Source organism: Oryza sativa, chromosome 5, assembly GCF_034140825.1.
Source record: "Oryza sativa Japonica Group chromosome 5, ASM3414082v1".
NCBI classification, from domain to species: domain Eukaryota; kingdom Viridiplantae; phylum Streptophyta; class Magnoliopsida; order Poales; family Poaceae; genus Oryza; species Oryza sativa.
The window spans coordinates 26,524,119-26,545,009 of record NC_089039.1 but is presented as its reverse complement, the minus strand read 5'-3'; the positions used below and the strand labels follow the sequence as shown (position 1 = coordinate 26,545,009).

Sequence of the window (20,891 nt, the reverse complement as noted above, 5' to 3'; positions counted from 1 at the left end):
CGCCGTTGCAGTCGCCGTCGTCGGTCGCCGTCGCCACCATCGGGTTCGCCAAGTCATCGCCGTCCCCGTCCACCGCTTCGCCGCCGCCGAAGACCGTCGGAGCGCCGTCGCCGTCGTCGACCCGAAGAGCTTCGCCGCTTCCTCCTCGTCGCCGCCGCCGTCCGTTGGTCTTCCGCCGCCGTTTTGGTCACCGGTGAGTTCGCCGCGTCGTCCTTTACGTGCTGGTGCCCTCCGTTTGTGCCGAAGTGCCGCTGTTCGCCGGCGAGCGTGCGCCGCCCGAGCTGTCCGCTCCGCCGAGCCGCCGCCGCTGTCGGTGACGTCATCGCTGGCGTTATCGTCCCTTCTCCCGTGAGCCAGTCGTGGACCGATCGATCTCAGCCGTCCGTTTTGGATAGGGTTGATCTCGGCCGTCCGTTCCCGTGAACCGTCGCCCGTGCGCCCGGTCCACCAAAACCCTAGCCGCTGACGCAATAATCCTTCTTTTCCTTTTCAAAAATAATTCATTATTGCGTCATAATTCAATTAAAATCCATATAAAGGTTTTAATCCGATTTAATCTTTAAAAATTCATATCTAATTCATCTTAGCTCAGTTTAATGTGGTTCAAGTTGCAAAAGTTGTGTAAAATAAAGATCTACATATTAAAATTGTCCATAAATTGAATTAAATTTATTTAATTCTTTTTAAATGGGCTTTAATTAGATTTAATCTTGTAAAATTTATAATAAATTCATTTGAAGTCAGAATGAGGCCGTTCAAGTCTCATAATTCATCTAAAATTATGATCTACATGTTTGTTTACTTTTTATGTATTGTTTATTTGGTTTTTATTAGTCTTTTTCCTCGTTTTGCGTGATAGCTTGTCGTTTCCGTCGTTGCAAAGGTTCGCGAGTGCGCCGGAAGTATTCAAGAAGATTAATTGAAGACCGATTATTGCAAGGCAAGTCACACAGATCCTAAACACAATCCTTTGAGCATATTGATCCTATATTTAAATTCTCTATTTATTTCAACTGTGCATTTATTTTCGAATGTCACTGGGTGGTGTGAACCTATTCCTTTGTTATGGCCTGTTTGCATTGATTATTCTATTCCTTGATACCTTGGGTTATTATAATTGGACTAGTTGAGCTTTATATATATTGGTTCAACTAGATATTAGATATAATTGCTTAGCCATGCTTAGAAACATTAGCACACAATTGGGATAACTAATGTTTCACTATCACTTATGGTTATATTTAATGGTAGCTCACGATGGTCAATCGTGATTGGTTAATTAATTACTTGCCAACTAAAACTTGATAATGGTGGGTTGTGAGCACATGGTTTTGAGAGTCGTGCTCATGACAATTAAGGACCGGTTCGCGAGCTACTGTTGTGAAACATTAACCGTGCCAACCACAAGCCAGCGTGGGCAACGGCTTTACCTTTTGTATAACATGATTCATTGCGGAGCACCAGACTGAGAAGTGGCGGAGATAAGCCCACGGGGGTCGCTGGGGAGTCCATGCCTTGTTTTATAAGGGGGTGATTATGATCCAGGAATGGTGCACTGTGGTGAGTTGTGTTATGCAGAGGGTATTGTCACAGCCTCTATTCGGGTACTTTCCAGTATCGCGACGCATGGTAGACATGATGTTGAGGCTGTGTCTTGTGGGTACAGTGGTACACCTCTGGCCAGAGTAAAACTATTCGAATAGCCGTGCCCGCGGTTATGGGCGAGTTGAGCAATGTTTTTCGTGATTAGTCTCACACCTCTCACAATAGTTATGGATGTTATACCTGGTAATAATTTGCTTAGCTCCTGGTTTGGAGATTAGATCTGTACAGCCGGGTATGGTTGTTCAGGATGGTTGGGCCTGTGCAGCATGGGTGTGCTGTTCAGTGTTGATTAAAATTCCTGATTAATTACTCCACTATTTTACTTCTCTTAAATGTTTTGCTAAATGCTGCTTTTGCAAATGAGCCAATATTACGCCATCCTTTGGTATCCTTGTGCACTTGCATATTTGCTGTGTGGCTTGCTGAGTATGTCATATGCTCACCTTGCAATAATCAATCAACCTCAGTTGAAGAAAAAGGATCCAGAAGGAGAAGACGTTTGGCTTATACCCCAGTTGAGCTGCCTGTGGGAGTGGAGCCGGAGCTTCGCTAGATTTTATTTTTCCGCTGCAGTTTTCTTCATGTTGAGGACTAAGTGCCTCTTAAGTAAGTATTTATTCGCTTTAGTTATTGATGAATCTGTATATTAAATTGTCAGTTTGTGTACCTCGGCTGATTCCTGGACGAGGATTTTATGCACAAATAAGTTCGGAAATTACTGGTGAATTTCCGGGCGTGACAAAAGCTTTATATAGCTGTCCCGCTGACTTTTTTATATAAGTCAAGGTGCTGTTTGGGTTTTTAAGCAATTGATTGGATACAATATCATTGCTTTTCGCCACGTAAGTGTGCATTTTTATTGACCAATATTATGGCTTAGGCTGATTATATATTGTGGTCATTGTCTAGGCGGTTGGTAAATCCTTTATGAGTTTATTTACTCGGATTTTACACCACATATGCCATATATTTCCAGGTGTGGTGAAACCATGTGTCTTCTAGGGACTTAAGCACATCTGTTAAAGCAGTGTGCGCATGGCGTATGCCCAATACTGTGGAAATTTTTTTATTCACAATATACAAGCTTCTTTATAGCTATTTTGCTATATCACTCATCATATTTTACAAAGCAATTGGTATATCACTCGGATCATGTTATTTGGAGGATTCACACCGCATATGCTATATATTGATATCAAGTCACTTGGTTGACTATAATTATCAAAACCACTCGGTTGGTTGGATTATTTATTCCTTGACTATATGTTTGGTTTGTTCGATTAACCACATAGTCGGGGGTTTACACCTATTAGGTGCATCTAGTCGATGCACCTGACTATATTTTTCAGCCCTCCACAGTCTTCAGATTTGGTAAAAGTACTCGGGAGACCATGGCGAAGATGATTGAAGCACTCGGCTTTGGAGTAATCTAGTTCGAGAGAAGGTTATCTTTCCGACTGTGAAGGTCTCAGGGGCTACTGTGGAGATTATGGGTACCCCATACCCACACGGCATGGTTATCCGACTAGTTATAGGGGATAACTTATATATATGAAATATGTAACAGATCATGACTTGGGTATTACGTTTCCCTGTATATTATGGAACGGCCTAAAGTCCTGGTTTGATAAGATTGTAAAGTAGATTTAGGAAACCGATACCGTATTGGTTAAGGTTTCTATCTTGTAACCCTGCCCCCCAACCTATATAAGGAGGGCAGGGAGCCCCCTCTAGGGGCAGGAGACAACCTGATCATCAAATCAATACACACCCGGCGGATTCAAATCCCCAAACAGGAGTAGGGTATTACCTCTCATTGAGAGGGCCTGAACCTGTCTAAATCCTTTGTCTCCGCATCCATCCACTTTTAGGTCTCGTGCGCTACCCCCTTTTATTATTGCCGAATCCATGTTTCGACAAGTTTCATTTGTATCCTTAACCATAAAACCAAATATATAAATATATATAGTATCGTTCGAGAATCAAAATCAGTATAAATCAAGTCTCTCGACAATTTTAATGGTGGTTTCCTCATACGTGATGTGTTGACTTATCTTTGTCCCATGTAGTGCTTACATATCATTGTAAGGAAAAAAAATAAAAATAATAATAAACTCGATAGGACCTACATATCAGTTGTGGGGGTCCCCTTCAGACCAATTTCCCTTCCTCTTTTCCCACAGCCGATTTAGAGCTAGACGGAGAGGCACCCGCGGCGGGCAGGAACATGGAACGGGAGGCAGATGGAGGGAGGGGACTAGCCCACATGGATGGTTGAGCTCAAGCTCAACTCAGGCAGGTAAGGGGATGAAGATTGTCACTGAGATGTGGAGCCCATTGAGGGCCTGTTTTTTTCTCCAACAAAGGTTGGATTAACTTTTGGATACTCGTGGTATGTTTTTCAAACTGCTAAACAGTGCGTTTCGTGCGAAAATTTCTATATGAAAGTTGTTCTAAAATATAAGATTAATCCATTTTTCAAGTTTGTAATAATTAAAACTCAATTAATCACATATTATTACCACCTCGTTTTACGTGAAACACTTAAATTTTTATCTTCATCTTCAGGAGATTCAAACACCACGTTTTCATTTGAATTATTTTCTCATTTTTTGCAGACTAGAACATAATGTAAGCGCAACATATGTGAAAGAAGGCCAAATCAACAAGTTATGTAGGCGCAATGTTAGTCAAAAACCGCCCTCTATACTGTTAAGGACTCGATTTGTAGTGGTTTTACAAGTTGGGGACTCTCTGGGCTCATTTCGTGTAGTTTTGGGTTGAAAATTAATCCACAGCTGAGGGATGTAGAGTGGACCTTTTCCAACTCTAGCCACATGACGTCTTTTAGTTGGGCTGGGCTGGAACGGCACTGCAGCGCCGCGCGGCCTTTACGGGATGGTGGCTGAGGCCCACATATGTACGTAAGGGCCCCATCTCGCCGAGGAGAGGCTGGGCGACCGCGATGAGGAAGGCGGCGGCGGCGGCGGTCGCGGCAGCGGCGGCGGTCGGCGTGGCGCTGCTGGTGCGCCGGCAGCTGCGGGAGGCGAAGCGGTGGGGCCGGGCCGACGCGGTGCTGCGGGAGCTGGAGGAGCGGTGCGCGGCGCCGCCGGGGCGGCTGCGGCAGGTGGCGGACGCGATGGCCGTCGAGATGCACGCCGGGCTCGCCTCCGAGGGCGGGAGCAAACTCAAGATGATCATCAGCTACGTCGACGCCCTCCCTTCCGGGTAAAATGGCTCGCCCCCTTCTCGCGCGATTTGCATGTATCATTGTGTTGTATGGGGAGGCGTAGTCTGAAGAGTTGGTTTCTTCGCCTGATTCGTTTGGATAATGGCTGCTGCGAGGGAACAGTGTGAAGTCCCACAGATCTGCTTCAAAGTTGAAACGTTAGGTGGTTAATGTTTTCTTTTAATTTGATTGCGGTGAACGGTGTTGCGGTCTAGCAGCGCCTGCAAAACGTTGAATGGTTGCGCATTGATGTCACGGTAATGTGATGCTGCTAGGTTGGTTGCAGTGGCGGGCGTCTGATTTTGTGTAATGGACATGGTCTTGTTGATAATTTTGATGTCGGAAACTCGCAGTAATGTTGATTTGGTCTGAAAGATGTGAACTTGACAAACCAAGTCATATATGTCTTTGCTAATTTGCTACTGATTACTACTCAGGAAAGTACGTTTCTTTCTTGTGTATATATTACTTCTCTTTAGATAAAAATGAACAAAATGTGAATTCAGCTGTTATGGCATTAGATAAGAAACCAACCTTATTGAATATCATGAGTCTCTCCTAAGTCTGTTGGTGTAAAGCCAACTTCTATGCACTTTTAGGTTGCATCTGATGTGGTTACTATAACCTTGCAATTACTGTATCACTTCACATATACATCAGAAATAATTCTGGTATCTATAGATATTTTAGATTACAGAAAGGGTGTCATAGTAATTGTCCGAAGACTGAATAAAAGAAGGGGTCTATTGTTCTAACGTGTACCACAGGCAGTTCAAACTTATTGCCGAGGCGCACCCTCGATCAAATTATTGAACTATTGCTCTTAGTTGTACTTTGGATTGACTTCTGATATGTCAAAGGCTGCATTTGCAGGGAAGAGAAGGGGGTGTTTTATGCGCTTGACCTTGGAGGTACAAATTTCCGTGTTTTACGGGTTCAATTAGGTGGCAAGGAAGGGAGAGTTATCAAGCAAGAACATGACGAGATTTCAATTCCTCCGCATCTGATGACTGGTGGTTCAAATGTAAGAATTGCTCCATGTATCCTATCTGGTTCATTCATTCCGTATTCAATTAAATGCTAAGTATGACTGTTGTCATATATTTTTTGTTTCAGGAACTATTTGATTTTATTGCTTCTTCTTTAGCAAAATTTGTTGCTTCAGAGGGTGAAGACTTTCATCTTGCTGAGGGGAGGCAGAGAGAACTTGGCTTTACGTTCTCTTTCCCAGTAAAGCAAACTTCAATTGCATCTGGCACTCTTATTAATTGGACTAAGGGTTTTTCGATTGATGAAACGGTTAGATCTTATTATTATGATCTTAACAAGTATATGCATATAGGTAGCAATATACTCTTACAAAGGATAGACAAGAGTTTCCTTTTCCCATTGGAAACTATTTAATTCTTTACTGGAAAACCTTCTCGCTCATGATTGTTACATATTCCTCTGGGATGTAAGAATTATTTGCTTATTGCTGTAAAGTCAGGTTGGTGAAGATGTTGTGACTGAATTAACCAAGGCTCTTGAACGCCAGGGGCTTGATATGAAAGTCACAGCATTGGTGAGCTTCTTTTGATTTGACAAATTATGATAGAACTTTGTTAAATACCCTGTGTATGAAGATATGCTTGTAACCTGAAATCCAAACACAACTCCTTTTCTTATGCAGATAAATGATACTATAGGGACATTGGCTGGTGGGAGATATGATGATAATGATGTCATTGCTGCTGTTATACTGGGAACAGGTACTAATGCAGCATACGTGGAACGTGCCAATGCAATTCCTAAATGGCATGACCTCCTGCCGAAGTCAGGAGATATGGTGAGTGCTTTTGCTTCTACCTAGCTTATTGGTGATGAGGCATTACTCATTAGATAATAGATATGTTGCGAAAAATCATGAAATCTGTTTATAATATCTGGGGTCATGTGATTCGGGTTACTAAGACATGATATACAAATGACGCTGCAAAAGGAGAGAAACATTGTCTGTACTGTTAGCATGAGTCACTTGTGCATGTTTAGTTCATCCATAAGCTTTAGATGGTTTTCAGGGTTCTCATCAGCGTTTGTGCTGTCACAGGTAATAAATATGGAATGGGGGAACTTCAGGTCATCCCATCTTCCTTTGACTGAATTTGATCAAGCATTAGATGCTGAAAGTTTGAATCCTGGTGAACAGGTAACATAAAAAGATCCATCTCGTATTTCATTGCCAACTAGGACGAAGCATTTCATTCATTATTTTGTAGGTTTACGAAAAGTTGATCTCTGGCATGTATTTGGGAGAAATTGTTCGTAGAGTCCTATTAAAGATGGCTGAAGAAGCTTCTCTTTTTGGTGATGAAGTACCACCAAAACTCAAGATTCCATTTATTATCAGGTAATCTTAGTTTTGGGTTCATTTGCCAGCTTCTAATCTTCCATCATGAATATGCGTTGCTTCAAAAATCACAGCCGAACATGCACATACATAAGAGAAAAATATCATATTGCTTGATTGCTGTGTAGCCTGTGTTTACCTTGTAAAAGGTAGCCACACAAAACCGTAACCATGGCATCCTATACAGAGCAGTGGTAGTGGTAGTGATGTATATTGATCTTTGAATAAGCTGGTAGACGAATTCAAATTTTAATAATTTATATATGAATTTCATTCCTTTTACAATCTAGAGCCTGGGTATTGTGTTGTTCACTCCATTCTTTGAAGAAGTTGAACCAAAGAATGCCTGCAGTCCCCATCATCATTGTCCTCCCCCGAAAGATTATCTTTAACTAAACAGATTAAGGCTTTCATCTCCAGGACTCCATACATGTCAATGATGCACTGCGACAGATCACCTGATCTCAGAACAGTTGGAGCGAAACTGAAAGATATCCTGGGGGTACTCACCTTAACCTTTTGTCAAAGTTTCTCAGGCATATCTTTTTTCCAATCGATTCACCGAAGCATATCAATACAAAATTGCAGGTCCAAAACACCTCCCTTAAAACAAGAAGGCTTGTGGTGGATGTCTGCGACATCGTTGCGAAACGCGCCGCTCACCTTGCTGCTGCAGGGATACACGGGATCCTGAAGAAGCTTGGGCGCGACGTCCCCAACACCGACAAGCAGAGGACGGTGATCGCCGTCGACGGTGGGCTCTACGAGCACTACACCATCTTCGCCGAGTGCGTGGAGAGCACCCTGAGGGACATGCTTGGGGAGGATGTGTCCTCCACCATTGTCATCAAGCTCGCCAAGGACGGGTCAGGCATTGGCGCTGCTCTCCTTGCTGCGGCTCATTCTCAATACCGTGAGGCTGAGGAGCTCTAGTGGATCTCTTCTCTTGGCAGCTGTTATGCTTTAGTTGTTTGGATTTTCCTGAGATTCTGAACCCCCAGGAGCAATTGCATTCTATAGAGTTGCACCAGCACCGTGCTGGTGTTTAGAACTTTAGATGGAGGCACCAACCTTTAGTAGCTTGCAAGTCCTGTAAACTGTATAAACGCAGAACACAGTATTGTCCTTCCAACAAATTTCCGGCTAAATTTATCCGGAGCAACAGAGAAATTTGAAATTTGTGTCAAGAAGGGCTGAAACTTGAAATGGGTATTTCTGAATGAGGGGCCACGAATTTGAGATCTTCAACCGTACTGTCGCTGTAGTTTACAAATGGTGCAATGCGGATATCAACCACATCTTTCGCCTACGATATGTATACCAATGCCAAAATTTAAATCTTAAAACTTAATTGATTTTGAAGTTGATTTTGAGTTTTTTTTTATCATAGTTTTTTTTCCAACATCAACATTTAGAAGTTTTAATCATAAATTGTTATTTTTATTTACCAGTAATTGGCCATGCTTCTTTAGGCCTTATCTTTTCACTTATGCTTATACTTATCATCTAAAATTTAAATTTTCAAATTTAAATTTAGAGTTGATTTTAGTGTTTTTTCATCAAAGTTTATTTTTAAGCTTTTGCTTTTAGATCGCTAAGAATGCATATATAAAATGAGATTGCTAAGGGGCGATCGATCGCCCCTAGCGATCAGATTCAGATCCCCCTCCCTCCACCTGATTTTCTTTTTTGGCACCGTATTACTTTCATATTTTAGTAAATTTATGCACCTAAAGTTTATGCACCTCAAGTTTACACATCTAAAAGTTTATACACCCAAAGTTTATAAATCAAAAGTTTATATATCCGATTCAAATTTAAATTTGAATTCAAATGTTTTTATATAGTATTTCTATACATCTAAAGTTTATACACTAAAGTTTATGGACCCAAAGTTTATAAGTCAAAAGTTTACATACCCGATTCAAATTTGAATTTGAATTCAAATATTAGTTTATAGACCCAAAATTTATAAGTCAAAAGTTTACATACCCGTTTCAAATTTGAATTTGAATTCAAATATTTTTTTTATATAGTATTTCTATACATAAATTTTTCTAACTTTGATTTTTTATTTTTTTAAAATTTATGGTGTAGTAGGAAGAGAAGAAGGGGAGGAGGAAGGGGGGAGAGGAGTGTAGGGTGGATGGGGATCGATCGCTCCAAGTGATTGATCGTCCATTAGCCAGCCCCCGTATAAAAATTTTATTTATAAATTAATTTTCGTATATAAATATGCCGTTTAGCTTATTCGTGTCGATGGTGTTTTTTTTAGGGTTAATTGGATCCATGCCACTGCAAATGTGGCAAATAAAAAAATACCACTACTATTCGCGTTATTGGCTGAGTGCCACTAAAAATTTCAAAAATTGGAACTATGCCACTCCGTCACTCTTTTCCGTCCTCCCCGTCCTCTCGCACGTCGCTGGCCGTCCACACCGTCGTCCTGATCCTCTCCTCCTACCGCCGCAGTCACCTTCTCCCCCATCCTTCTTCCTTCTTGGCCAGATGTGCCACCAATGGACCCATCTCAGGATCTAGCTCATCTCGTAGATCGGCCAGCTAGCTTGATGATCGATCCCTGGGCAGCGTGGTTGATTTGCCTCCACCACTGGACCCTTCTGTTGTTCTTAGTCCCCTCTGCTGCAAGAAGGCAGACGAACAAGCCAATCTCTGAAAGAGGAGAAAGAATAAAGGAGAACGGATATGTGATGGAGCAGCAGCTTGCGTCCATCTCCGTGACAGAATCGGCAGAGGGGATGTGGCGGCAACAGGAGGACCACCGCGATGGTCGCGCTGTCAGCGGCGAGGATGCAACAGCCGGAGGCGGCGCCACCGGCCGGCGCAAGAAGGTTGCCGAGTCCGTACACGTGAAGCTGCAGGCGTCGCGTGCCTTCTTCCGGTCTCTATTCGTCGGCGAGCAATACCATAGCGTTGGTGTCCGGACCACCACTAGGATCTGCAGCCGCGAGGCTGTCACCGCCGCCGCCATTCCCGACGAGGAGAAGCTCCGCAGCGAGCGCACGAGGTCGGCCGTGGCTCCCGACGAGGAGGAGCTTTGCAGCGAGTGCGCGAGGTCGGCCGCAGCGGTGGTGTTGGCAGCGAAACGGTGAGGACGGCCGGCGATGTGATAGAGGATAGAGGACGGGGAGGATGGAAAGAGTGACGGGGTGGATGGAAAGAGTGACGGAGTGGCATGGTTTTAATTTTAAAAATTTTCAGTGGCATCCGGCCGATAACACGAATAGTAGTGGTATTTTTTTATTTGCCACATTTGCAGTGGCATGGATCCAATTAACCCTTTTTTTTAACCAAGGGTGGATCCAAGCGCGCTTCACGAATCTTAAAGCAAAGCACAGCCACCTTCCAGTTTCAAGCCCGAGGGCCGAGACCGAGAGAGGCTGAGCATGAGCCTGAGCCACCCGTTGTCTCTGGAAACTGCGGTGAGCAGTGGGCAGGTTCAAAATCCCCATTCCCCGTAGAGACCCTTCCCGACCGTTACACCGCCGCCGCCTCGTCCTCTCTCCTCTTCTCTTCTCCGCTCTTCTCTCCATGCAGAAGAGCCAGGGTCCGACGACCGCGCGGCGGCGCCCGCTCCGCCTCCTCCCCGGCAACAGGACGCCGCACCCCCCGCCGCCGCAGGGATCCCGACCCCGCAAGCCCGCGCCCACTCCCGCGGCGGCCTGCCGGCCCGCCACCGCCTGCCCTCCCGCCTCCGACGCCGCGGCGATCGACCGGCTCCTCCTCGCGCGCTCCGATCTCGCGGGGCTCGTCTCCCAGGTAGGCTTGCCCTTCTCATTCCCCCCTCGCTCGAAATCCCTCCTCCCCCCCTCCCCCCCCCCCCCACCCCTAGTTGGGTCGAATCGGGATTTGGTCGTCCTCTCGGTTTAGGGATGTGCTAGTTGTTCTGGGGTAGCAATTTAGGGGCGGCGAGTTCATGTTTGTAGTACAGTAGCTACGAGGCACTTGCTGCAGGTTGATCTCGGTATATAAAGAGAGGGTAACTTGTATTTTGTTCAATTTAAATGACACGGTCTTGTTCGTTCCTGAATTATCTGGTCACTTGCTTGAGTTCCTGAATCCGTTATGTAGCATGCGGATCTGTGTTGTTGGATATATTCTGAATATAATCTCGTTTGTGCAAGCGCGACATGGGGACTTACTTGACTTGTTGGTTCTTATAACATTTTTCCTGTTTTTCTCCTCACTTAGATTGATGAATTGGTCTGCGCCGCCCTTGAATGCCAATCTGTGTCTGCAAAAGGGAAACAAGAAATAGAATCATTCAGCTGCTTCTTATCAGACACTAATTCTTCTTTGAAGGTGAATACCATTATCATCAAATCTTATTTTAATTCTTATTTTGAAGGTGAAACATATAAATGTGATTCAATTTTATTTTAGGTTCCTTTTGTTCTGAAACTTCTAAGCATGAGCTCACTTTATGTTAGTTCATCATTATTTTCTCCATTTGTGAAACATTAGACTTGAGCATCTTTTTTTTTTTTGGTAAACAGCAATGGTCTTCAAGACTGAAGCTAGCGTTACAAGCTTCTCCAGAGAAAAGCAAGAATGAGTCGAAATTCACCAGTGCAGCCTGTTCAGTACCTGCTACAATAGGGAATGATAGGTTGCTCTGCAGCAACATAGATGAGCCCGACTTGGTTGTCTCTCCTTCACCTCTTGTATCGTGGCGTGCCGGAGCATGTATGGTCGATAGTGGAAAGCAGTTGTTTCTCTTAACACCATTGACAAAAACAAAGACATGCTCATCCAGATGCCCAAAATCATCGACAACGCAGTTGAAGACAACTACCGGCCTGGATCAGCTAAATCTTCCCAATATACCTGTTTTGAAACTGACCATTTCTGATGACGATTGTCTCGATCTGGAGCAAAGTGCGAAAGCAAATGAATCGAATACTTGTGTCATGACACCTAATTTTATCAAAGCAAAGAAGGGGTCATCAGGAAACAGTCTCTTCTCACCTTTCAGTTTCACAGTTCAGAAGAGTGGAAGAGCACTACCTAGTCCATGCCTGAGGACAGCATTGTCATGCAAGCAACAGATGTTCTCTCCAATATCAGAGGGATCAAGAAAGGAAGAAATTCCAAGCACCGGACCAACCCAGAGCGGCAAACCTTCTGAAGCCAGTGGTGATATTTCATCTGATGAGATCTCGAAGGATCTGGCCTCGAGGTATCCAGACTTTTATGGGTTCAATCAACCTACCATGACTACATACCGAAGGAGAGAAGCAGATGATACTCTTGACTGGTTCTTATCGCCACTCAAAACCTGTGTATTAATGGATCCTTCAGATGAAAAGCCCATTGCACCTCCAGCAAGAGACAGCAAGTCATTTATCGATACTCCATGCAAAGGTTTGGAAAGTGATAACCTTCAGAAAATAAAGGAACTTTCAGATGACAAGCCTATCCAGACTTCATCAGTGCATAGCAAGGCCTTGCTTGGTACTCCCTGGAAAGGCTTGGAGAGCAATATCCTGAAGAAGGGACAGGGAATTTCAGATGATAAGCCCATCCAAACTCCAGCAATTCATAGCAGGGCATTGCTTGGTACTCCCTGGAAAGGCTTGGAAAGCACCAACCTGAAGGGAAAGCAAGCTGGAGAAACAACTCTCAAGAGAGAACTATGGACTAGATTTGAGGCGGTCTCTACCAACGAGCTCCACTTTGACAGTTCAGTCTTCCAACGATCTGATGGAAGGCGTTTCATAGACATCCTTGAAGAGGAGGCCTCATGATTCTATAGCAGCACATGGTTTCTTTTTTTGTTATTCTGCCGTTTTGACAAGCATTCTTATCCTATGGGGTGAAGGAGTAGAGTAACATGAACTTCACAATGTCTAGTGCGAGTCGTTCGAAAAAAAAAAGGAGTAGAGTAACATGATTTTTCTGGAAGCCCCCAAGAACGGCCGGGTTGATAGGATAATTTGGCACTTAGCTGTAACATTGGATGCTTAGTAGAATCTACTCGGCTTGTGTTATTGAACTGTAATGCTATTTGTGGCTGTACGCTGGAAGGAAGGCGGTTGATGGAGCATGGAATGAGTGCAGTGTGCCCTACTGTGAGCTGCCGCGCTAATACAATTGTATACTCCCTTTGTCTCATAATATAAGGGATTTTGCTCGTACAGTTTATGTGGGCAAAATCCCGTATACTATGGGACAGAGGTAGTACGTTCTTTGTTCCTAAGCTCTCTTTACTGTTGACTCTGTGTTGGTGAGCAATCCAAGATCACCCGAGGTGAATCTTAGCTGGTACTCCTGTCTGGACAAATTACCCCCAAGATCTCCTGGCAATTTGTTTCAGATTGTGAAATGACAGAATTGTTACCATTCAAGATATAGGTATTTTCACACGCCATCGTTGGTGTTTGATCCCAAAGCAAAATCTCTGAAATTCATATGTAGTTGGGAGTGATAGCTATGAGCGGCCAAGGATAATATTTTTCATGTACGAATGTGGTAGAATACACGTTTTAGGTGGATGCGGTTAACATTGCCATGACATGGCAATAGTGACACAGATGACTATATAATGAGAACTTTGTTGACAATGTATTGAACAAAGCCCGTCTAGCTCAGTCGGTAGAGCGCAAGGCTCTTAACCTTGTGGTCGTGGGTTCGAGCCCCACGGTGGGCGTACATTCCTTTTGCTAGTTTAAAACTAGAGACTTTGATGGTCTAAAGCTTCCGATGTGTAGGAAACATGAATTACCACTGGGAATATAAGTCTATTTTGCATCACTCATACACGCGAGGGAGCTTCACGTGGATGAGGGACACGATTCATCCAGGAGCAAGAGTTAGAGGGAGCTTTAGAGGGAGGCAATTCCTTACCGGAATAAGTTCATCTTAGGTCCCTTAACTTGTCGACGAATCCGATTGACATGGTGCCTACGTGACTAATTTGGCTTGGTCTTCATCTGACGTGGCAATGACGTGTCGCTTACGTGGCAATGTGTTCCAGAAAAATAATAAATCTCGTGGGACCCACATGTCAGGGCCATATGCAACCACAGCACCATCAGTAACCAAAGGTTATCCATTAGGTTTCATCAGGCATTCACCAATGTCGACTAAACAAGAAATAAGAACAGCAAAATCACGATGTATCATTACAGTTGTTCGTCTTCAGATCTTTGGTCGGCAGCGCGGCCGGTCGGAGGGGCCGGCCTGGCGTGGAAGATGTCGACGAACGAGGGGCTGCGGTTCGAGGAGGCGGTGGCGGAGGTCGCGTCGGATGAGGGCTGGGGGTTGCAGAAGAGGTGGAGGCTGCGGCGAACATCGTCGAGCGGCGGTGAGGGCCGTGAGGCGGGGATGCGACGCGGCGGGGAGGAGGGAGGGGTGAGCTTGAGGTGGCCGTGGATTTCGGCTAAGGGGGAGGAGAGCTTGGTGGTGAGCTGATAGGCGGATGCGGGATCAGACGTCGGAGCCGGGAATTCACCCTCGCCGGAGGAGGCCGCCGCCGCCGCCGCCCTGCCGGAGAGGGCGTGGCCGTCGTGAGGGCTCCACCCGCCGCCCCTCTGCTCCGCCTCGCCACCGCCCCTCCTCGCCCGTGCCACCGTCGTGAGAGATGAGAGGGGAGAGAGAATTGAAGAGAGGGAGAATGACTTGTGGGGCCCACGTGGGCCCCACCAATTTTTTTATTAATTTGAGTGTGGCACTGGCTTGTGGGTCCCATGAGGTTTATTATTTTTCTGAGACAAATTGCCACGTAAGCGACACGTCATTGCCACATCAGATGAAGACCAAGCCAAATTAGCCACGTAGCTGCCACGTCAGCCAAAACCGCTGTCCAAACCGCTAAGGGACCTCTTCTGCACTGGTTTTGATAATTGAGGGATCCATTGTATCTGGTTTTGCGGTTGAATGACGAAAATCGGATTCGTCGACAAGTTAAGGGACCTTATATGAACTTATTCCTTCCTTACCACTAAACGCGCAAGAGCATGACACACACGAAAGCCCATCAAGGCCTTCCCTTCTATTGTGGGCCCCAATCTCAGCCCACGACGTGGTCACGTGGAACAGCCGGCCTTCTGTTGTTTCCTGATCTCCGCCGTTATACAAGTGGAACAGTCGTCAGTCGTCACGGCTTCGGTTCCCTTCTCCCACCCTCGCGCGGCGCGGGTGGCTAAAAATTCGAGAGAGCGCGCGGCGGATCGGGGGCTCCGTTGGTTTTCGAACAAACGGGAAGAACCACAGATCCAAGAGAGGGAGGGGTCATGGGGTTGCTGTCGCTGAAGCGGCTCATGTCGACGCAGCGGCGGCCCCGGCCCCGGCGACGGCGACGGCGACGGCGGCAAGTCCAAGCCCGTGGTAAAGCCCTCTCTTAGCTCCATTGGCCTCTTTGTTGCATCGCATGCCATCTTGTACATGTTCCTGGTCCTGGCTGGCATATATTATATATAGCTTCTTCAGTATACAACTATTCCTTTTTTTAGATGAAAGATACTGCTATTGTGAGAGAGAAGAAAGAAAAAGGCTGGGATTTTCTTTGCTGAGAGTAGCTAACTGATTACTTTAGGGTGTGTTTAGATCCAAGGGTGTAAAAGTGTGTTTGTATCTAGGGGTGTAAAGTTTTGGCGTGTCACATCGGGTATTATATAGGGTGTCGCACGGGGTGTTCGGGCAGTAATAAAGAAACTAATTACATAATCCGTCAGTAAACAGCGAGACGAATTCATTATGCCTAATTAATATGTCATTAGCAAATATTTACTGTAGCACTATATTGTCAAATCATGGAGCAATTAGGCTTAAAAGATTCGTCTCACAAGTTAGTCGCAATTGTGCAATTAGTTATTTTTTTGCCTATATTTTTTTACTTCATACATGTGTTCAAACGTTCAATGTGACGGGGTGTAAAATTTTGGGGTAGGATTTAAACACCGCCTTAGTACTTTGGTAGGCATCAGCATGTATCAACAACGTTGCTTCCTTTAGTTTCTGGGGAAAGTATTTTCTACACCTAGGTGCCTACCAAAGTAATTTAAACAGTTATATAAAAATTTCATAAAATTTGATAAGATAGACACTATACAAACATGCAAGTCTAAATTTGATCGACATATGAAGAAACAAAAATAACAAATTTTATCTGCGCTGTATGGTACTATTAACTATCTGATTTTATTATTTTTGATAATCTAGTTGTAGATCAAATTTAGTCCTACATGTTTATGTATAGATTTATATCATTACAATCGATGTTACTAAATTTTTTCAGTTTTTTCTATGACTATTTGAGTTGCATGCAAAATTCTTGTCCTTAGTTTCTCATTGAGTGCTTCAATTCGCACTCTTTCACATAAGGACAACTTGGATGGTTCTTGTCCAATAGTTGTATAACAAAGGCAGATTTAGCATGTGGCATTGCACTCTCTATTTTATACTCCATTATCATTCGTACCTAGCATGCATAACCTTAATGTGCACAGCAGATGGATCGGTTACTTTATTGGCTAAACGAAAGGGTTCACCCTGCCAACAAGAAGAAGATGATAACCAAGATGCCAAAAGAATGAGAAATCCACGGGTCTCCCTTCCAGAGGTATAAATTTCTCGTCATGTATCCCCTTTTCTTCTTAGAAAGAAGGTGGTGGATATACCACCAACCACCATATGCTGCACTTCTGTCAATACTACTTTTGTTTGTACGACTCTTTTCACATCCCTAATAGTAAAGTTCAGCCAACCATTGGGCTGACCCAATCTTTTACAGGCTACCCTGGATTCTGGGTTTGTATATGCACAATATAAAACTTCCACATATTGTTTTTCTTCTTATATTGCTTTTTCTAAAATCAAAATTTCAGACGAAGGCTCCAATATGACTAGATTACTGTTATGTATGAATTAATTTTAGCATGCTTGAACACTCTCAAATGCCATTATAAAAGAAAATGTAGTGATGTATGTGTTTTAAACAATATTAGGACCTTATTGTTCATTTACATTTAGCACACGCAAGGCATTTAGATAATTGCAAGTAAAAAAATTCCACCATGACTTATACAAGACAAGAAAATGATCTCCCTACCCATTTTTGTTGATTATGTCGTTCACACTAGGGCATTGTTTTTGTTATCATGCTTCCTAGTTCCGTTACATATGGTGGTTTTAGTATATATTCTTATAGGGGGCCTTTTGATTCATCTTATCTTCTCAAATATAGAACCCTTTTTAATTAACCACGTGCATGCAACCACTACTTATTTTAGTTTTTACGTTCTTATTACATGGTTTCCACCTGGTCGAGTACTCAGATGCACTATTTATGCCCTATTCAGAAATTATATGTTTGTTTATGTTTCCTTGCTGCATGAACTTTTATAGGATTTTGTTGTACAATGGAACATGATCCCATGCATCCTGGTTCACTTGCCTTTACAGATGTGGTGTTGAAATTTTCTCCCATCCTTGTGTTTTCAGGATATCTGGTATCATATACATTCCTTATTGCCACTGCGAGATGCCGCTCGTGCTGCATGCGTGTCTAGCACATTTCTATATTCTTGGAGATGTCGTCCCAACCTCATCTTCAGTAAGAAAACACTGGGGTTGAATGGCAATTGGAGGGAAAATGTTAGGGAACTCGTCAACAAAGTTGATCACATTATGAAAAACCACTCAGGCATTGGCTTGAGGACATTCGGGCTTCAATCTTATAATTTGATCAACACCTATTATCTTGACCGTTGGCTCAATATTGCTATTACACCAGCAATTGAGGAACTCAGTCTTACGCAGTTTCCAGAGAACAATACAAAGTACTACAATTTCCCTTGCTCAATTTTATTCAATAGGGGTGGAAACTCGATTAAGCATATTTGTCTTAGCCACTGTGCCTTCCGTCCTACTGGCGGACTTAATTTCTTGCGAAGACTACATCTGGGTGAAGTTCATATTACTGGGGACGAATTAGAGTGTCTTCTTTCCAATTCTTTTGCTTTAGAGCAGTTGACACTCAAATATTGCAAAGAGCTCAACTACCTCAGGATACCTTGCCAGCTACAACAGCTTAAGGACCTAGAAGTGTATGAACGCAAAGCATTGCAAATGATGGAAGTTAAAGCTCCAAATCTTTCAACCTTCCATTATGACGGTAATCTAGCACGACTATCAGATGGAGGTTTACTGGCAGTGAAGAAACTACGCATATCATCCTTTTATCAGTATAATAATGTTCATTATGCCAGTGCCAATCTTTCATCCATTGTGCCAACTATTGAAACTCTCATAATATCTTCATTTGGTGAGGTATATTAATATGATGATCTCATTAGATACCATTAATGGTCTTACCTTGAAATATGATTAATATGGTTATTTGTGTAGAAGTTCAATACAGTAGTTGCACCTTTCAAATTCCTCCACCTCAAGAGCTTGAAGATTTCTCTTATCGGATTCAATGGGGCCTTTTCCCCAGCATATGATTATCTTTCTCTAGCTTATTTTATTGGCGCGTCTCCTGTCTTGGAGACTTTCACTTTGATTGTAAGTAAATTTTCATGTGTTTCCTTTTTGGAATTTAATGTGGCAAATATATCTATTATCTGTAGTGGAACCATTTCTTCAAGTATGCTTTACTTGTTCCTATGCAGGTATCACAGATTCGCATGGAGCATGATGTGATTTCTGAAAATTCCTCACATCTGAGGCAGATGCCAAGATCCAGCCATGGCAACATAAAGAATGTGAATATCATTGGCTTTTGCTCTGCAAAGAGCATGATCGAGTTAACTTGTCATATTCTTGAGAATGCAACATCACTTGAATGTCTTACCCTAGACACAATACATGATGATTATGTTCACCCTGATAGATTATCTGTTCACGAAGTTGGTTTCTGTGGCCGTATAGGTAGCCCTATGATTATGGAAGCCGAAAACGCGCTCTTGGCTATCAAAAGATACATTGTGGGGAAAGTCCCCTCCACAGTTAAGTTAGTTGTTCTGAAGCCCTGCGGCTGGTGCCATGCTACTGAAGGTTTGGGAGTAAAAGATCATCGTGTTGCTTAAGCTCGAGGTGGCTTGTTTTACATCTACTTGTTGTTTTTTTTTTGTCTTGGAATACTTTTTATTGTCTTGGAATACTAGGGGTCATGCTTTATTTCTCAAGTTGTGACAAGCGCTACAGTTCTGATTTTTTTTAAACAAGAGACATGGCCTCCCATTTCCATTAATAGAAATGAAGAAAGTTCCTACACAGGTCTGCAATTACATGACTTGTTAAGGTTTTTAAACTTCCCAGGTGCTAGACAGTTTTTCTGAAAGCCAGAACTAAAAAGAACTAGAGTCCTTACATGACATGCGCCACTCTTTTGCTATGCCATGTTACATGGGCTATACATAGTTTTTTTCGAGGAACCGACGGCAGGAGTTTCTCCTGCCGGAATTTATAGAAGAAGAGAATTGGCCCAGTTAATAAGGGAAACCGGGCCCGAAAACCAAACAAGCACGGTTAATTAAACGGGAAACCGGCAAAAACCAATACAGAAAAGAAAAGAAACAACTAATGAGACCTCACAAAAGTCGTCGTTACCGAGCTTACCAAAAGGCAAGCAGCTTCGACAACATAATGACAAGGTCTCCAGAACCACCAAACATCCTCTAGTGGAGCAGAAACCTTCTGAGCGAAGCCTTCAACAAGGAAACAACATCAAGGATGCTGTCAACGCCCGTTCCGAAAGGAACCCGGTTTTCACCTGAAGGAAGAGAGAACCAACATGACGACACCTCCAAGGAGGAAACGGCGCCCGCAAGCGTCGATATCATCAACCTAGGATAGCACTAGGCAAGGTTTTCACCTAAGGCTCTCTCAAGCTGCTCCACCTCAAAACCCTCGTCGCGTTGCCGGGACGTTCGTTGAGGGTCATCGTTGCCGAGCTTGCAAGACAAGCAGCTCCGACTCCACCTCAACAGCCAACCCTACAGCTCGACCAGAGACCACCTCACACCCAGGAACCCAGCTGCAGGGAAACAACGGCGCGGCCGACGACCAGCGAACAGGATGCCGAAACAACTCCGCACGCCACCCCTACCGAACCACGGAACTCCCCGGCATCGACTGGAAGTAGCCTAGCCTAAGAAGGGAGGAGCACCTAAGAAGAGGGGAGCGGGCGCCGCACCGTCAGAGAGCACCGGAAGAAACACCACTGAAGAAGGGGAGAACTGGATCTGGAGGACCAGGAGGGAGGGAGATGGAGGCGCCTTCCCCGTCGCCGGCAAAAGCCGCAGCAGGCCGGCAGCCCCTGGCCAGGACCACGCGGCAGCCGGCGCCGGAGCACCGCCGCCGACCGGAGAGCCGCCGCCGACCCGGTGCTGTCGTCGCCGACGAAACCGCGCCGAAGCTGCTGGCCACCTGCTACGTCCGAGGGCGCCGGCGTCGACCGAGACCGTCGCCGGCCACGCCGAGACCCGCCGCCGCGCCGCCGTCGTACCCCGGCCAGATCTGGCGGGGCTACCAGATCTGGCGACGCCCTCAACGGAGCCGCGCAGAGCCCTACCGCCGCGCTGCCATCGCCGCGGGGAGCCCCACCACCACGCCATCACCGCGACCTCGCCGTCCCGCCGCCATCGTCGCCACACCCGCACCGGGGCGAGATGGAGCCGAGGGAGATTACCCCGTTGCCGC

General features: G+C 44.6%; 3 protein-coding genes and 1 non-coding gene across 4 annotated transcripts; all 4 read left to right on the top strand.

Annotated features, from left to right (window-relative positions):
- Positions 1 to 4,521: 4,521 nt before the first annotated feature.
- On the top strand, positions 4,522 to 8,457 carry LOC4339420 (hexokinase-2-like). The gene is made up of 9 exons (NM_001402618.1): positions 4,522 to 4,833; positions 5,708 to 5,858; positions 5,951 to 6,133; positions 6,324 to 6,398; positions 6,507 to 6,662; positions 6,924 to 7,022; positions 7,093 to 7,223; positions 7,644 to 7,725; positions 7,812 to 8,457. The coding sequence occupies exons 1-9, from the start codon at positions 4,571 to 4,573 to the stop codon at positions 8,154 to 8,156; spliced, it is 1,485 nt and encodes a 494-aa protein (NP_001389547.1). The 5' UTR covers positions 4,522 to 4,570; the 3' UTR covers positions 8,157 to 8,457.
- A 2,259-nt stretch (positions 8,458 to 10,716) lies between these two features.
- On the top strand, positions 10,717 to 13,290 carry LOC9270952 (uncharacterized). Its single transcript, XM_015782822.3, has 3 exons — positions 10,717 to 11,003; positions 11,436 to 11,546; positions 11,741 to 13,290. The coding sequence occupies exons 1-3, from the start codon at positions 10,776 to 10,778 to the stop codon at positions 12,989 to 12,991; spliced, it is 1,590 nt and encodes a 529-aa protein (XP_015638308.1). The 5' UTR covers positions 10,717 to 10,775; the 3' UTR covers positions 12,992 to 13,290.
- A 530-nt stretch (positions 13,291 to 13,820) lies between these two features.
- TRNAK-CUU (transfer RNA lysine (anticodon CUU)) lies at positions 13,821 to 13,893 on the top strand. Its single transcript has one exon. It is a non-coding gene; the product is annotated as a tRNA-Lys (tRNA).
- A 1,449-nt stretch (positions 13,894 to 15,342) lies between these two features.
- LOC107276590 (F-box/FBD/LRR-repeat protein At1g13570) lies at positions 15,343 to 19,440 on the top strand. The gene is made up of 5 exons (XM_066310974.1): positions 15,343 to 15,572; positions 16,697 to 16,806; positions 17,688 to 18,515; positions 18,594 to 18,752; positions 18,860 to 19,440. Exons 1-5 carry the CDS (start codon positions 15,479 to 15,481, stop codon positions 19,274 to 19,276), a joined length of 1,608 nt encoding a protein of 535 aa, XP_066167071.1. The 5' UTR covers positions 15,343 to 15,478; the 3' UTR covers positions 19,277 to 19,440.
- Positions 19,441 to 20,891: the final 1,451 nt, after the last annotated feature.

Excerpts from the sequence above, each read along its gene's own strand:
- LOC9270952 (XM_015782822.3), top strand. The coding sequence starts at position 10,776 with ATGCAGAAGAGCCAGGGTCCGACGACCGCGCGGCGGCGCCCGCTCCGC. Across the intron at positions 11,004-11,435 it reads TCGCGGGGCTCGTCTCCCAG|ATTGATGAATTGGTCTGCGC; the intron begins GTAGGCTTGCCC and ends CTCCTCACTTAG. Across the intron at positions 11,547-11,740 it reads ACACTAATTCTTCTTTGAAG|CAATGGTCTTCAAGACTGAA; the intron begins GTGAATACCATT and ends TTTGGTAAACAG.
- LOC107276590 (XM_066310974.1), top strand. The coding sequence starts at position 15,479 with ATGGGGTTGCTGTCGCTGAAGCGGCTCATGTCGACGCAGCGGCGGCCC. Across the intron at positions 15,573-16,696 it reads GCGGCAAGTCCAAGCCCGTG|ATGGATCGGTTACTTTATTG; the intron begins GTAAAGCCCTCT and ends TGTGCACAGCAG. Across the intron at positions 16,807-17,687 it reads CACGGGTCTCCCTTCCAGAG|GATATCTGGTATCATATACA; the intron begins GTATAAATTTCT and ends TTGTGTTTTCAG.
- LOC4339420 (NM_001402618.1), top strand. The coding sequence starts at position 4,571 with ATGAGGAAGGCGGCGGCGGCGGCGGTCGCGGCAGCGGCGGCGGTCGGC. Across the intron at positions 4,834-5,707 it reads GTCGACGCCCTCCCTTCCGG|GGAAGAGAAGGGGGTGTTTT; the intron begins GTAAAATGGCTC and ends CTGCATTTGCAG. Across the intron at positions 7,224-7,643 it reads AAGATTCCATTTATTATCAG|GACTCCATACATGTCAATGA; the intron begins GTAATCTTAGTT and ends TTTCATCTCCAG.